Raw genomic sequence first — 15,629 nt, 5'->3', positions numbered from 1 at the left:
AGGGGTCTGCCTTTAATATGGCATAATATTCACTCATCGGCTGCAGGCTTCTTCCCCCCTCTGTGGAGGAGTGGGCCTTGAGTAACTTCCATGGCATTGCTGGGGAAAGCGGTTCCTGTTGATGAGGATAATTCTAATAGGAGGGTGGCGGCTGTGTTTGCTGGAAGAAGGATGAGAGCACTAGCCTGTAGAGAGGATCTGGAGAAGGTTCCACAGCTATGGCTGTCACGGTGGTAAATCATAAATGTGTGGATGCCGAGGTCAGTCTGGTAGGCAGTTCATTTTGTTGCAGTCACTTTGACAGCAGCAACAGATTTTGAACACACACACACACACACACACACACATTTGTGGCTATACTCCCACTGTAGGAAACTGTAGAGCTTCCTGCCTCACTATGGTATCTGATTGGCAGTATTGTATGTAAGCTATTATCTTGCCAGGAGCAACGGAATCATTGCCATACTGCAATGAAAGTGCTTTCCCTCTTGGAAGGCTACTAGGACAGCCCAGAGATTTTCATCATCACTCTGTTTTACAAAGGAGCATTAGGTTGAAATTTGTTTTCTCAACTTGTTAAGGTCAATATGACTATCGGAAACAGTAGAGGTTATAATCCCCCGTTAGGTCTTACTGCTTTAGTGTGTCATTGGCATTTCTGAGCAGACAAGGCGAGGAGGAAGGACAGCTTTCAGTTCTCATCTAAGACTAGCTCCAGCTGATTAACTGGAGGGCATCATTGTATAGAAGCGCAGTTCCTAAGGAGAACTGATGAAACCATGTTTCATTTGCAGGGAAAGATTAAACTGGGCCATAATGGAAACACAGCCAGGAAATAGAAATGCAACTCTTTCTGACAAAGAATTCTAAACTGGCCCATGCTGGACTTAGGGCCTATGGGATACATAGTTCTTTCTGGCTCTTTCTGTCTGTGTCAATGGGAACTTCCAGAGACTTTCTCTAGTCGATTAAGCAGTTTTTTAAAAACCCTGTTCAACACCAGGCGATAGTGCCTGCAATAGAGCACTATGGGCAGGAGTTTAGGGAGTGAAGACCAGTCTCTGCTGGTTTGGGGCTGGAGGCCGCAGGCTGTGGATTGCTTACAAGATGAAGTTGCTCTCATTTGTAATTACTGCGGAAGCAGAGGAGGCTGTTCTGGTCTTTCTAAATTAGAAGGAAGCTTGAATGACCTAATAAAGGCTATTGCTTTTTATTCACAAATAGTTGTGCCAAAGAATGATAACCTGGGTTTTCTATATTAAGTGGCAACAGCCTAAGGCATCATTACCTTGTTTATGTGCAAAAGATGAGGGTTAAGTAGATGAAAATTTACTTTTATAAAGGCAAAATGCTTCTACCATTCTGTACCTACAACCCAACTGTCTCATGATCAAGTCATTCATGGAGGACAAGAGGCAAGCCAGTAACAAACCTGCCCATGTGTGCTCACACCTCCTAGATAAGACTTTGTTTCTCTCTTTGTATAAATGCTAGGCAGAGCAAATGGGAGGTGGGGATGCAGAAGCCAATGTCCCAGTGAAAAGGTAGCCTTGAGAAGAGCCAGGACAGAGGGAAAGAGGAAGGTTAGAGAGATGGGCTTACATTATGCTTGCCTAGTAGTGATGGTGGAGTCGTGTTTTGCATCCCTACTCCCACCTTACCCCAAGAGAAAGTGACTTGTCTGAGATCCAACAACTAGTTAGTGGAGGCAGATCCCGGACCTCACTACTCATGTCCCACCTCCTGGGGCTTTCTACTAGACCTGACTCATGGCTATTTCCAAAGAAAAACGAGAGCTGGACAGTCGTGAAAGTGGTAAAAATAGATTTTACTCAGGAACTACGTGATAGGAGAAATGCGACTTCCATATAGAACCAAGCTCAACTCTGCCATACTGCATGGGCAAGTAGGGACTTAGAGCCAAGGAACGGGGTGTGGAGGTCAGTGGATGAAAAATTGCTAGGAGGAAACATCAGGGATGAGGGGGGTTCTGACTAAACTGACCTGGTGGGATTCTTACTGAAGGCAGGTCAGAGGGATCAAACATCACCTAGGGCATTTGATTAGATATTAATGGTGGGGAATTCTGGCTAAACCAACCTCATAGGATTCTTGCTAAAACTGGACTCCCCAAGGACAGAGATGGAAGCCTATTTTGGGGCCTTGACAAGCAAAGGACTCAAAGGAGCCTAACTACAATTTGGTAAGAAGAGAATCTTTGTCACTATGTAACCCATCTCTCAAAAGCCCCTTAAATCATTTTCAGATTCTCTTCCAGAAGTGGGGATCCTACCATCACTCCTACCTACCTCACAGGGATTTTAGGACTGATAGGAGGTACACAAATGCTTTGGAAACTTTAAGCCATTATTTAAATATAAGGACACCTAAGGATTGATCTCCCCAGTACCACACTGCCTCCCAGACTTCTGAAAAATACTCCCTCTGCCAGGTTTCTCATCACTGTCTGGACTGCTCTTTGAAGAGAAGGTAGAACCAGCTCTTTCTGATGATTTGGAATGGAAGTATTTGGAAATAGTCTTTGCCCTGCTGAGAAAAGGCGTCTCTCTTCAGAAAGCCAGGTGTTTATTTAATGATGCATCAAAGACTGTTTTTGGAGCACATGAAGGCTTTTGTATTCTAAGGGGAAAGAGTGAGAAACATATTTTCAGCCATCAGCTTTCAATTCTTATGCCAGTGAGTAAGATATTACAAGAAAAAACCTGGCTACATTACAATGGACCAACATTTCTCTATGGTTTTCCCTGGCAGGGTTGCAAGGCAGGAACAGCCCTGTGCAACCTATGCCTGATAAGGAAAAGGATCACCTCCCTAGGTTATGGTTTCTATTTCCTTCTTGAGCTGTGAGTTAGCCAAAGACTAAAGAGCTCCAACCTCATAAATCAATAACTCTTCAGGAAATGACAGTTAGCTTTGAGCACCGTATTAGGCAGGATGGAACAGAGGAAAGAACACTGGAGAGAAGAAAGACTTCTCAACTGACTCACTGGGTTTTCCTTTTCCCTTTGGCTGCTAGAGAACTCAGAGCCAACTGTGTGGCTCTGAATTGGCACTACCTACAGAACTTTCAAAGTGGGCTTTTATTATTTGATTTTTGGGCTGGTTTTCAGGCTCCATATGTCCCTGCCCTTGCTTTTCTATCTTTTCCTCTACTAAATTATCTTGTATAACATATCCTGCTAAGCTGCCCTAAAGCTTCTTTGGAATAATGGCAGGTATAGGTCACAACAGCTGTGAGCTGAGCTGGCTATTCCTCCTCTCTGAGGCTGCTTAGAACTTGGCTGTCATCTCTTCCTGCCCTAAGATGCAATGAGGCCATGAGTTGATGATCAAATTAGGAAGATGATACTAATAGACAGCCTGAGAATACTACTCTCGAGGGCTGAAAAAAATGGAATGGGCCAAGGGCAGAAGCACTAGACTCAGAGACATGTTAGTGCTGGAAAGGAATCTGATATTCTGAGTCTTAACCATTTATTTTACAGATGAAGGACCTGAGGCCCAGAGAGAAGTGTGTTGCCGAAGTTCATAAAACTGGTTCTGGCAATTTGGACCCTCATCCAGATTTGTGTATGTGGAGGGCAGTGTCCTCCCTTCCCCCCTTCCTATCTTCAGCCAAGGTGGACAGGATGTCACTTAACATAATCATCATCATCAAAGTTTGCAATGGGAGGTGATCCATATCAGCAAAAGACTTATTTCTTTATAGATACTACATTAATGGATGTGACTATCCTAGATCAACCTATGCTTGCCAGGGCCAGTTCTTGGAGTTGCAGTGTGAGATAATACCTATAATTTGTTAAGAGTTAAGAAGAACTGCATACAAGTGGGGATTATGAGGCTCAGTACATGGGAAATCTCAGTATAACCCTTGGAGGGGGTTATCTAGTAAGGAAAAGAAGATGAAGGGGAAAAATTGAAGGGTCTTCAGGGCATTCATGTGGGCAGATTCTCAGCTCTAACCAGAAAGACACCCCAAAGGAGCAAGAAAAGGAATGTTTATTTTACCTTCTGTGCTCAGACTTGTGTTTTTCTTTGGTTAAGGATAAGCCTGGAATGTTCTGGGGATGAACCAAGCCTGTAAGTCTTTTTGACCATGGCAGAGCATAGTGATCAAGATACTTTTAGGTTGTTCCTCCTTCCTCAGAGACTCTGCTGTGTGTGTGTCCTCCTTCCATGCACTGGCTTGGATTTTGACAGCTCATCCAATCTGTCAATGCCAATTTGACTCTAGGTCTATCCTCCCCGGTGTAGTAAACCCCATTAGCTGGGGGTCATCTGAACATTTAATGAGTATACTTTCTATTACAGTCTATGAAAACAAAACCCATTATCTGAGAAGACTTTATAGAGAAGACAAGACTTCTGGGGGCCTAAATGGAATTTGGCATAACTGATAGAGAGAAAACATTATTTTTAGCATTAGTAATTACCACCAACCACCATTCAAAAGCATCTTTCTGTGATTAATACATTTGGAGACAGATTCCTTGGTTTCAGCGATTTCTCAGTAGAAATGTCAACTTTGTCATTTTCTTCCTGATGTGTAGCGTCTCTAATTACAAAGTATTTTGGAGCTGAAAATTACAGATGCTCTTTTGGAGTGCAACTTTAAAGACGATTTTGATGAGATTCCAATGTTGCTTACCCTCCGTGACTGACCTTTTGTGGTCTAAGTTTGACTGCGTTTCCAGGTGGTGGGGCATCAGGAGCCAGAGGAAGTAAAGCAGCTAGTGCTGACCTGAGGTCAGCTGCCCCTGCTGCTGCTGCCTGGGTCCACAGATGAGGCTCCTGGAGAATTTAAGACGTTGCTAGCAATGTTCTTCTTTACTTGCATTTTTCCTATTTTAAAAGCTTGGAGAGCTACTTTTTGGTATAGTGGTCAAAGATGTAACTGACCAGGACTTACGTAGACTGACCTTAACTCCAAATCCTGCCAGCTAGCTCACTTGGAATGTACAGAATGCATGAATTAATGACAAAAATCACACAGAAGGTAGAATTTATCCAATCTCGTATTTTTATTTACATGGGAGATTTCATGTTTTATGTCAGCTCAACGGGAGAATGTAAACCTGAATGATAGGACCTATATTAACTATACTAACATAACCTATCCTCAACCTAACCTATTGATAGGTTTGTCCTAGAAATGAAATCCCCCAGTCGTGATCTGCCTCCACCAGAAGAGCTCTCATCCAACCAGTGTCTGACTGGTGCCCTTTGTAGCAAGCAGGTGATTTCAGGGGATGATGTGCTCAAGAAGCTGCATGGAGCTCTTGAGGAATGTGGGGCAAACAGGTTGACGCCCTTGCCTAGGAACACCTGGACAGATATACTTGAAAAGTCGATGAGGGCTGCCAACTCCTTAGGGGTTACTTTTAATCCTGCCTGAACCACAGAGAGGATTCATGCCATCAGAAATGGAAATGGTTTCATTTGATGCATTTCTGAAACTTTGCCTTGTTAGCATTCTGGGTGAACCTTTTAGAGAAAAAGCTCTTAGTGGGAAAACAGAAAAGCTGTTATTATGATACTTTTAAACCTTTCTTCCTTTTCTGTTTCAATTTAGAGATTTAAAATGCCCTCTTATTTTCACCCCTTGGTTTGTTTCATTTTTATTCTTGCTAAAAGGAATAGCTGTTTAGAAAGTAAGAAATAAATCAATGGGTAATTTCTTAGGCATCTGACAGCTTCCTTAATGTAGATAAGAAATGGATTTTTTTTTTTTTAAGATCTTGAGTGTGATTTTGCTTTGGGGTTTGCATTAAAGGTATAGGGTGTCTCTAATCTCAACAATAGAAAATGGAAGAGAATAGAAAGAAAATAGAAGAAAATTCATTTGATTTTAGACCTGGAGAGGCTTTAGAAATAATTTAATCAAATGGTCATTTTTATAGATGAGCAACGTGCGTCTCAGAAAGGCAAAGGATTTTTTCCAAGGTCGCACAGCTAGATGGTCATGGTGCTGGGTCCACAACTGATCAACCCATGTACCCATTGGCTCCTGAGCATTAGTCATAAATATTCATGGTTGTTTAAGGTCCTATCCCCCATATTCCCCCTCCTACCCTCCTTGCCATTACTTTAGTCTCCTTTACCTATTCCTGGTCTTCTCACTTCTGTTCCCATCTCTATTTGGTTCTATGATGTCCCCATCCCAGTCCTACTTCTGGCCTCTGATATTTGGGGTATTCTCTCTGGTCTTGGGAATTTGATACGTGCCCTGTGATTCTCAGTGCTTGTGTTGCCTTATATGAGGTGCTCTGTTCCAATTCCAGCCCTGCAGAACCTAAGCCTAATCTAGGCCACCTGGCTACCATCCTGGCTGCATTAGTCAACCAGTCCTGGGTTCCTTCCATTACCCCCATTTGATTTGGTTGGAGTACATTTAATTGGTAGCTTCTGAGACTTTTCGGCCTACAAAAGACATTTTCCTCTCTCTCCTTCTCATGTTCTGGCATCCTTTATGACCTGCCATTTCTTTGAAAATTCTATGAAAAGGGGCTGTGAACAGGGCTGTCCTGAGAGAAAACTCACCTTAAGAGCTGCTAATGTGTTCATGTGTTAAAATTCTCTGGCAAATGTGCAATTTTAAAGGCCTTCTGAAAATTCCTTTATCCCAAAGAGCAATGCTGGTGATGAAAATTTCAGGCAGTGTGGGAAGTTAGTGAAGTAAATGTGTCCGTTCAATCTGAGCCATCTGAGAGCCCATCAAGTCACAACACTTAACACAACTCTTCCCTTACACTTGGGAGCAATGCTTGGTTAAAGAGCTTTGAACTTACAGTGAGAGGACCCGGACTTGAGTCTTGCCTCCACTCCTTGCTTCCTGCATGGCTTTGGCAGGTCTTTTAGCTCCTCGGAGTGTTCATTTTCACATTTGTGAAATGGAGGTAAACATACTTGCTCTTTGTCTTCCTGAAGGGTGGTCCAGAAGATAAAATAGATCTAATCCCTCATCACTGGACACCCAAGACAATGAGTTCTTGTTTATTATCCTTCCCTGGCTATCTCAGTTCTTCCTTCTATGTCTCTTTTTTTTATTACTTCTTATATATCGTAGGCTCCAATAGTCAATACTTGAGAATAAAGGATCCCCTCTCATGGCCTTTAGGAAATTATTTCTGGCAGGTGACCATTCATTCATATTTCCAGCCTCAACTTCTTTTCTAAGCTTTGTACCTTGTCCTTATGCATTTAAGTGTATTATAAGCAGATCTAATCCAACTTGCCCATGGCCACACTTATACTCTCTTCCACCACCAGTTGGATGATGCTGATAGACAGACAGACAGGTAGACAGATAACAGGAATTGGCTCATGTGATTATGAAGATCTCCTACTGCAAGCTAGAGAATCAGGAAAGCCAGTGAGTAATTCAGTTCAAGTCTGAAAGCCTGAAAACCAGGAATGTTGAGGTGTAAGCCAGGAGAAGATGGATGTCCCAGGTCAGGGAGAGAGAGCAAACTCACCCTTCTTCTGCCTTTTTGTTATATGCAGTTCCTCAATGGATAATATGATGTCTACATACATTGGCGAGGGTGATCTTCCTTACTCAGTCTACAGATTCAAATGTTAATCTCTTCTGGAAACACCCTCACAGATATACCCAGAAATTATAGTTTACCAGCAGTCTGGGTATCCCTTAGCCCAGTCAACTTGACACATAAAATTAATCATCACGTGGCCCTTAATAATACTGCCTTGTAAGATTATGTCTGACTCTTTCTTATGCTGAATTGTAAGATCCTTGAGAGCAAAGACTTTTCTTTTCATCCTTTCCCCCTAGAACATGACATATAGTAGGGCTCAAGAAATGCTTCCTGGCTGATGAGACAATTCATCCCATGGAGCTTTGCAAACCAGAAACTCTACACTCTAGTTAGAGATCAAAACCATTCAGAGATGTCTCATGAATGCATGCAAATGAACTATCTTAGACTTTTTCTATGAAGACAAAATAAATGATAAAATTAAAGTTATTATTCATGCAGCAAACATTTATTTGAACACCTGCTCTGTGTCAGGTCTCTCGTCCTAGCAATACTAAGATGAATGAATAACCTGTCCTCTTTTTTCCCACTCACTGAACTCCAGGATCATAGTTAATTGAAGGAGCCACATTTTCAGGTTGTAAACAAGGCTTAAGGACAATATAATTGGATATACCGAAATCCAAGTTCATTAAAATGTTCTGTACCCCTCCCGTCTTTTAATAATCTGAGGCCAGCAAGGTCATATAAAATGTATCAGAAAATTCATGAGCTCATGCACAGTATAATTTATTGATAAAAAGTTAGAGTAATGGTTCATTGTCCAATCAATGCATAAAAATTCATCATTGTGTTCAGACACCATCTCTTCATGTTTGGGTCCATAAACTATTTATTTATGTTCTTTGCTGCCAAATGAACCATTTCTGGCAAATTTCATAACTCCCCGAGAGAAAGAGGTGGCAATAATATTACAATGCCATAGGTCTTTAGAACCTGTTTGTATTGAAACATGTGCACCTTCTGGCCTCTACAGCTCCCTAATGCTACTTACTTACTACTAGTTATATCATTACTCATGATACTGCATTATCCATGATGTTGCCTATGAATATTGGCTTCCAATAACTCTCTTTGAGATTGTCACTGTGTTTTGTTGATGATGGCCACAAGTGCAAGTTATACCCAGTGTATATAGGAAAGGGTGAATGGTAATTCATTTCCTAGTCATGTTAAGCTCACTTTTCAGAATGATATCATAAAGAGAACAACACAACCTGCAACTTGGTCTTCTCTTGAACTCTTCAGGTGTAATCACTACATTCCTAGAATGTGATCTCTTTCAGTGTTGACCATGTCCCAGTTGTCCACACACTTTTCCCAGTGGGAAGGATAGGTGAGGGACCATTGGTGGACTGAAAGGAGTGGCACCATTTGTGCAAGAAATGCCTGTTCCTTGTCTGGCATGACTTCAGACTGACTCAAGAGAGTCATCACTCCATCAATAGAGCAAGAGAGAACATCACTTGGAACGGTCCTATAAAATTTGTGGAGCAAGAGTTTCAAAAGCCTTTCCAGGAGACTGACTGTCCTGTGGTGTGGGAGCACACAGAAGAAGGAGTGGGATGACTGTGGGTACCAGAAGTATACAGTGCTCATGGGAAAGGATGCCTGCCATCATCCCCACTACCTTGGGTACTGTAGCCTGAAAGCGGCTCCCCTGGTGGAACGGGAGTAGCCAGCACCAGCCAGGCCACATGTTTAGCTCAAGCCTGATAGTTGGGAGTGGACCATAGGATAGTCTAGAGCCCTGAATGTGTCCTTTATTTTATGTGAGTGAGTCATCCCAAATTATATTGTCAGCACCATTCTAGTGGCCCAATTTTATGGTATCCTGTGAAAGAAATATGCCAACCAGTAGGAATGATTTGCTTTTCAGTCCTTCTAAAACTGGGGCCCAGTCCTAGACTGTGAAATGACCCCATAAGTGTGAGGGCATCTGGCAAATCCCACATGAGGACTCTCAAGGGGGATGACTAGGGCCCAAGTGGATCCTGGTTTGGACTCAGGGCTCTCTACTTGGGGCAACATTGTTGGCTCATGCAAATTCCAGGCATCTGACTGGGGCTTAGACATTTTTGAGGAAGAGACTCCAAAGTATAGGGCCCCTGAGTAGAGTGCCTGCTTGTCAGCATAGGGCAGTGCTATCTGGAGAGCTGTCTCATCCCTCCACTCCTTCACTTTCTATGTAGACCCAAAGTTCTCAGCCCTGACTGTACATTACCATCACTTGGAAAGCCTATGAAAACTAACCTGGGAACCACCCCTCGAGATTCTGATTTCATTGATCCGGAATCAATGAGGCCTGGGCATAGAATATTTTTAAAGCTGTCTATGTAATTCTAATGTGCTTCCAGGTTCGAAAGTCAGTAATAAGTCAAGACCTCAGATGTGATACTATCTTAGAAAGAAAGTGCCTCTTGTCGGGGGTGGGGGGTGGGGGGGAGGGCAGGCAGGACTGTCATGAAGGTACATGGGGAACTCTGCCTTCTGGGGAGGAAGGATTTCTCCATACCCAAGAAAATCCCTTACAATTATTTGCCAGGAAGAGAATGCTGATCTGGTTCAGTTATGTTTAATGTATAATTGTTACAAATCTCCTTTGAAGCAGACATTTTTGTCAGCTATTGACAATGAAGGGATAACAAAGGCAGATTCCCTTGCCCAAGTAGTTAATATTCAAGTGAAAGAAGCAGGCACATAAACAGACCATTTTATTTTTATTTTTTAAAACTATTTATTTAATTGAGAGAGAGAGAGAGAACGCGCACAGAAGGAGAGGCAGAGGGAAAGGGAGAGAGAGAGAGAAACAGATTCCCTGCTGAGCATGGAGCCTGCCACAGGGCTTGACCCTGAGATCATGACCTGAGCCAAAATCAAGAGTTGGACCCTCAACCAACTGAGCCACCCAGGGGCCCCTTAAACAGACCATTTTAATGTGCTATGGCAGGTGCTATAAGAGAGGTAAGGATAGGGGCAATAGGAACACTTAACTAAGTTTGGGGGTTCAGACTGGGGAGCACTGAAGGATGAATAGGAGGTGGCCAGATGAAAAAGTGTTTCTCCACTGTTTCTCCACTGTCAGTAGCAGATACCTAGCAAAGCATGGTACCTGTCTAGTATGCTGAATGATCTGTGGAGACTGGAGGATACATTTTGAGGGAACTGTGGAGAGAGATGAGGCTGGAGAGGGTTGTGTGTAAGGGTTGTAGAAGGCAGTGATTGCCATGGCAAGAGCTTAGATTGAGCCTTGGCCAATAGCATCCTTAGCCAATAGGAAATTATTGAACAGTTTTATTGACTAGAGTGCCGTGATTGGATTTGCATTTCACATGGATGGGATGGGGAGCTATGTAAGAAGGCATTAGAGGTGGACAGTATGGAAGTAGAAAGACCAGTTAGAAGACCCCTACAAGAGCCTAGGTGCGAAATGATGAGGAATGGAACCAGAGCTGTGTTAGTGGAGATAGACAGTCTAGAGGGGTTTGAGAAATTTCTTGGAGGCAAACCTTTCAGGGCTCAGTGTATGGCTGGTTGGGTGTTGAGGGAGAAGGGAGGGAAGCATCTAGAAGGACCAGTGTTTAGCATGGACAACAGGGTTTGTGGTGCTGCAGGGAGCACAGCAGGAGGAACAGCTTCTAGAAGGGCTTTAGACCTGTGGTATTTGACGTGCTCATAGGACTTCTGGTTGGTTTCTAAAGCAACCTTCAAATGTATGCTGTGGCATGTGGGGAAGGGATGGTGATGGGAGGTTCAATCCTGTGACCTATGTGGTTCTCTCAAATTCAGCTATTGCGTGAGGAAATTAAGAGTGAGAAATCTTGGAAGAAGATATTTGTAAATGACATATCCAATAAACAGTATCCAAAATATATAAAGAACACCAAAAAACCCAAATAATCCTATTAAAAATGGGCAGAAATTGAAAGAATGTCTAACTGCTCATTATAATGATCCAGCCTTTTATGAAGAATGCAAAATGGAATACCTGAAGGAAAGGGAAGAATTCAGAAAAACTGGAATTCCTGCCAAGAAAAGGCTACAGAAACTTCCCACAAGCATGTAGGCAAATATTCAGATACTTAGCTCCGATACTCGTGGAAATCATTATCACCTAAAATAATGGACTCAAAGAAGTGTTTGCTTTATCCTAAATTATGGAAATAATAAAGATTTCCTTTTAAATTTCAAAAAAAAAAAAAAATGGGCAGAAGAGAGGGAGCAGGAAGATGGTGGTAAAGTAGGAGGACCCTAGGCTCATCTTGTCCCGTGAACACAATTAGATAACTATCAAATAATCCTAAATACCCCGGAAGTCAACCTGAAGACTGATAGAACAAACTCCACAACTAAAGGGAGAGCAGAGGCCATATCAAAGAAGATACCTGACACATGAAAAAGAGAAAAGGAAAAAGACATGAACAGACATTTCTCCTAAGAGGACATACAGATGGCCAGCAGACACATGAAAAGATGCTCATCATCATTTATCATCAGGGAAATGCAAATCAAAGCCACAAAGTGATATCACTTCACACCTGTCAGAATGGCTAAAATTAACAACATGAGAAACAACAGGTGTTGGCAAAGGATGTGGCAAAAAGGAAACCTCGTGCACCATTGGTGGAAATGTGTGCTGATGCCACCACTGTGGAAAATAGTATGGAGGTTCCTCAAAAAATTAAAAATAGAACTACCCTATGATCCAGTAATTGCACTACTGGGAATTTACCTAAAGAATACAAAAACTCTAATTAAAAAAGATGTGTATGCCCCTATGTTTATTGCAGTATTATTTACAATAGCCAAATTATGGAAGCAGCCGAAGTGTTCATCAATACATGAGTGGATAAAGAAGATGTCACACACACACACACACACACACACACACACAAGAATATTATGCAGCCATAAAAAGAATGAAATCTTGCCATTTGCAACAAATGGTTGGAACTAGAGAGTATAATGCTAAGCAAAGTAAGCAAGTCAGAGAAAGACAATATCCTATAATTTCACTCATATGTAGAATTTAAGAAACAAAACAAATGAACAAAGGAAAAAAAAAGGAAAGACAAACCAAGAAACAGACACTTAATTCTAGAGAACAAACTGATGGTGGCCAGAGGGGAGGTTGGTGGGGGATGGGTGAACAAAAAAGAGTGAGAAATCCATTTCCTAACAGGACTTTTCCCCATTAAATTCCTTGGCATGAGAGAAAAAACATCACCTCATATTTTTTTTGTAAGCTCTCATGCTATTGGGGCTAACCCAAGACTAAGATTTTTCTTGTACTTCTATCCACCTGTGTGCATTTTTTTTCAAATGCTATTTAAGAGGGAAACATGGCACTAAAGCCAATTTAGTACATTAGAACTCTTTACTATTTTTATTAGCAAATGGGAAATTCTACTTTTTGCCCAAGGCAATTACTTCAAGTTCCTGAAAGCATAATAATTTTGCAGGTTACACTGAGGATGGAATTCCTGATGAAAATGCTAAGTACCTATCCCCTGCCCCACTGAAATCTTACACACTTGTTCTCAACAGATCACATAGAACTCAGTGTAGAAGAGCAATGAATTAGTTTGGGCTGCAGCAACATATCAACAGAAAAATAATCTTTAATGTAAAAACAGATAAGTGTGAAATAGAAGGGTTTTACTAAAATCACATGCACACAAAATGTTTTGCCTGTGAATACAACTAAAGAAGCAATATTTGTTATTGCAGAAGTAGAGATGGAGAGTAGTCTGTTAGAGTGAAAAAGATATAGGGCAAATTGGAACTCAAAGAAGGCAAAATAAGAATGTTTCCCTTGAGAAATATGTATTAACCACACCTTGTCTAGGTGCTGTATTAGTTACTGAGGAGCAATGAGGAGACATCCCAGAATAGAGACACTCCCCATCAGTCCCAAGCCAGTACTTGGTCACAGCCATTTGCACCCCTGTTCATATCTTTGCCTGTTTTATTTTATTTGATTTTTTATAATTTTTATTAATTCTTTTTTAGAAGATTTTATTTATTTATTAGAGAGAAAGAGTGTGTGCATAAGAGAGAGAGAGAGTAAGCGAGCAGGGGCAGGGGAAGAGGGAGAAGCAGATTCCCCGCAGAGCAGGGAGCCCAACGTGGGGCTTGATTCCAGGACCTTGGGATTATGACCTGAGCCAAAGGCAGACGCTTAACTGACTGAGCCACCCAGGCACCCCTAATTTTTATTAATTCTTAAGAGCGTTTATTTTAGAAATATTAAATCCATTTTTGATAGTTATAATTTATATACATACAAGTATGTATATATATGTGTGTTCATATATGTATAGTAAATATTCTCTTTTGGTCTTTCACATTTTTTTATGATGTCATTAGCTGAAATTTAATTTGTTACATATAGAGTGTAAAATATGACATGTCGATTTTCTTTTATGACTTTCAGTGCTTTATCATGCCAAGGAAGGTCCTGCTCATTTAAGTGTTATAAAACCTATTTTCCTGTAGTGTCCCCTAGGACCTGAATAGATCTTCCTTATCCAGTTAGATTTTTAAAAGTAAACTTGTTATGTTATGTGTCTGTAATACACATGCAGAAAAATGCACAAATCATAAGCATGAGCTCTACAAATTATCTCTGGTTAGCTTCTCTCAGAAGCATTAAAAAATATATACTTAAATTTAACAAAGGTGTAATATACAAATTTAGACATTAAAGTGTACCGAGCAATGGTTTTACTATATTTATAGGATTGTGTAACCCTCACTACCATCAATTTGAGGACATTTTCATCATCCCAAAGAGAAACTCCCTGTGTCTTAACAGTCACTCCCCATTTCCCAACAACCCCTCAGCCCCTGGCAACCACCAATCTATCTTCTGTAGAACTGCCTATTCACTCCAGTTAGCTTTTTCATCCATCTGGAATCTATTCTCGTGTGTGGTGTAGAGTTCTAACTTTTTTTTTTTCTCTCAAATGGAAAAAATTATCAGTTGTCAATAATGGTCTAATTGAGTAAATGAATGAATAAGTAGCCCAGAGAATTATAGGAATTCAGAAGCAGAAGCAACTGCTTATGAGTGCATAGTGGAGAAGGCTGCATGAAACAGGAGGAGTTGCAGCCTGAGTGTGGTTTGGAAAGATGGAAGAGGGAGGAGAGAAGAGGAGTAGGGAAGGCAGGGGCAAGATACGGGAAGACCCACCAGGAGCTCAGAGCAGGTCCAGGAGTCCAGTCTCTCTGAGGCAGCTCATATGTGTAGGAAATATCACCACCTAGAAGGCCAAAAGAGGTAACCTGAGCACAGGCTGTGACATCCTTAAACACTAGGCTGAGAATTTCTCTTTAAAGCACAGAGCAATATGAAGGGTTTTACAATGGAAGTGAAGTAGGGAATGTGCTAGAGAATATGCAAAAGGTTTGAAACTCCTTTGCCCAGGTGGAAAATCAGCAGCAGCTTCTCTTGGTCCTCTTGAGTCTCCTTGTGTGGCCCTCACTGGTTGAGAAACCTTCACTGAATCATTGTCCCTTTGTTCCTCATTTGTGTTTGGGGGAGAGGGAGCTCTTTCTAGCTTTGGGGTCCAGGGGTTTCTGGCATGGAAGGTCAGTTGCAGGCTCAACACAATAGTGGCAACTAACATCTGTCAAGCTCTGCTTCCGTACCAGGTCCTGTTCTAAGCACTTCGTGTGTTTAGTCACGTCCTCTCGTCAATTCTAAGAGATAGTTGCTATTGCTATCAGCCCCTTCTACAAATGACGGAACCAAGATCCAGCAGTTCGGTGACTTGCCCACAGGCACACAGCTGATAAGGGCGAAGGCAGGATAGGAACTCCGTGTGTTCTCTTTCTCCTCCTCTTCCTCCAGCTCCTTCTCCTTCTTGCTTTCTCTTTCCCTATTCCTTCCTTCCTCCCTCCCTCCCTTCCTTCCTTCCCTCCCTCTTTCCCTCCCCCCTCTTTCTCTCTCCTTTCCTCCCTCCCCCCTTTTCCTTTCTTTTCTTTTCCTTTCCTTTCCTTTCCTTTCCTTTCCTTTCCTTTCCTTTCCTTTCCTTTCCTTTCCTT

The 15,629-nt window shown here is 41.8% G+C and overlaps 1 protein-coding gene across 1 annotated transcript; it reads left to right on the top strand.

Annotated features, from left to right (window-relative positions):
* Positions 1–218: 218 nt before the first annotated feature.
* LOC116643918 (COX assembly mitochondrial protein homolog) lies at positions 219–11,761 on the top strand. Its single transcript, XM_032423003.1, has 2 exons — positions 219–260; positions 11,500–11,761. The coding sequence occupies exons 1-2, from the start codon at positions 219–221 to the stop codon at positions 11,644–11,646; spliced, it is 189 nt and encodes a 62-aa protein (XP_032278894.1). The 3' UTR covers positions 11,647–11,761.
* Positions 11,762–15,629: the final 3,868 nt, after the last annotated feature.

Source organism: Phoca vitulina, unplaced genomic scaffold, assembly GCF_004348235.1.
Source record: "Phoca vitulina isolate PV1807 unplaced genomic scaffold, GSC_HSeal_1.0 scaffold28, whole genome shotgun sequence".
Classification (NCBI taxonomy): Eukaryota; Metazoa; Chordata; class Mammalia; order Carnivora; family Phocidae; genus Phoca; species Phoca vitulina.
Note: the sequence above shows the minus strand (reverse complement) of the source record. Positions and strands in the feature narration are given on the sequence as shown.

Bases quoted from the DNA above. Each gene is read 5' to 3' on its own strand.
- LOC116643918 (XM_032423003.1), top strand. From the start codon at position 219: ATGGCTGTCACGGTGGTAAATCATAAATGTGTGGATGCCGAG. The intron at 261-11,499 runs GTCAGTCTGGTA...AAAAATGGGCAG, and splicing joins ATAAATGTGTGGATGCCGAG to AAATTGAAAGAATGTCTAAC.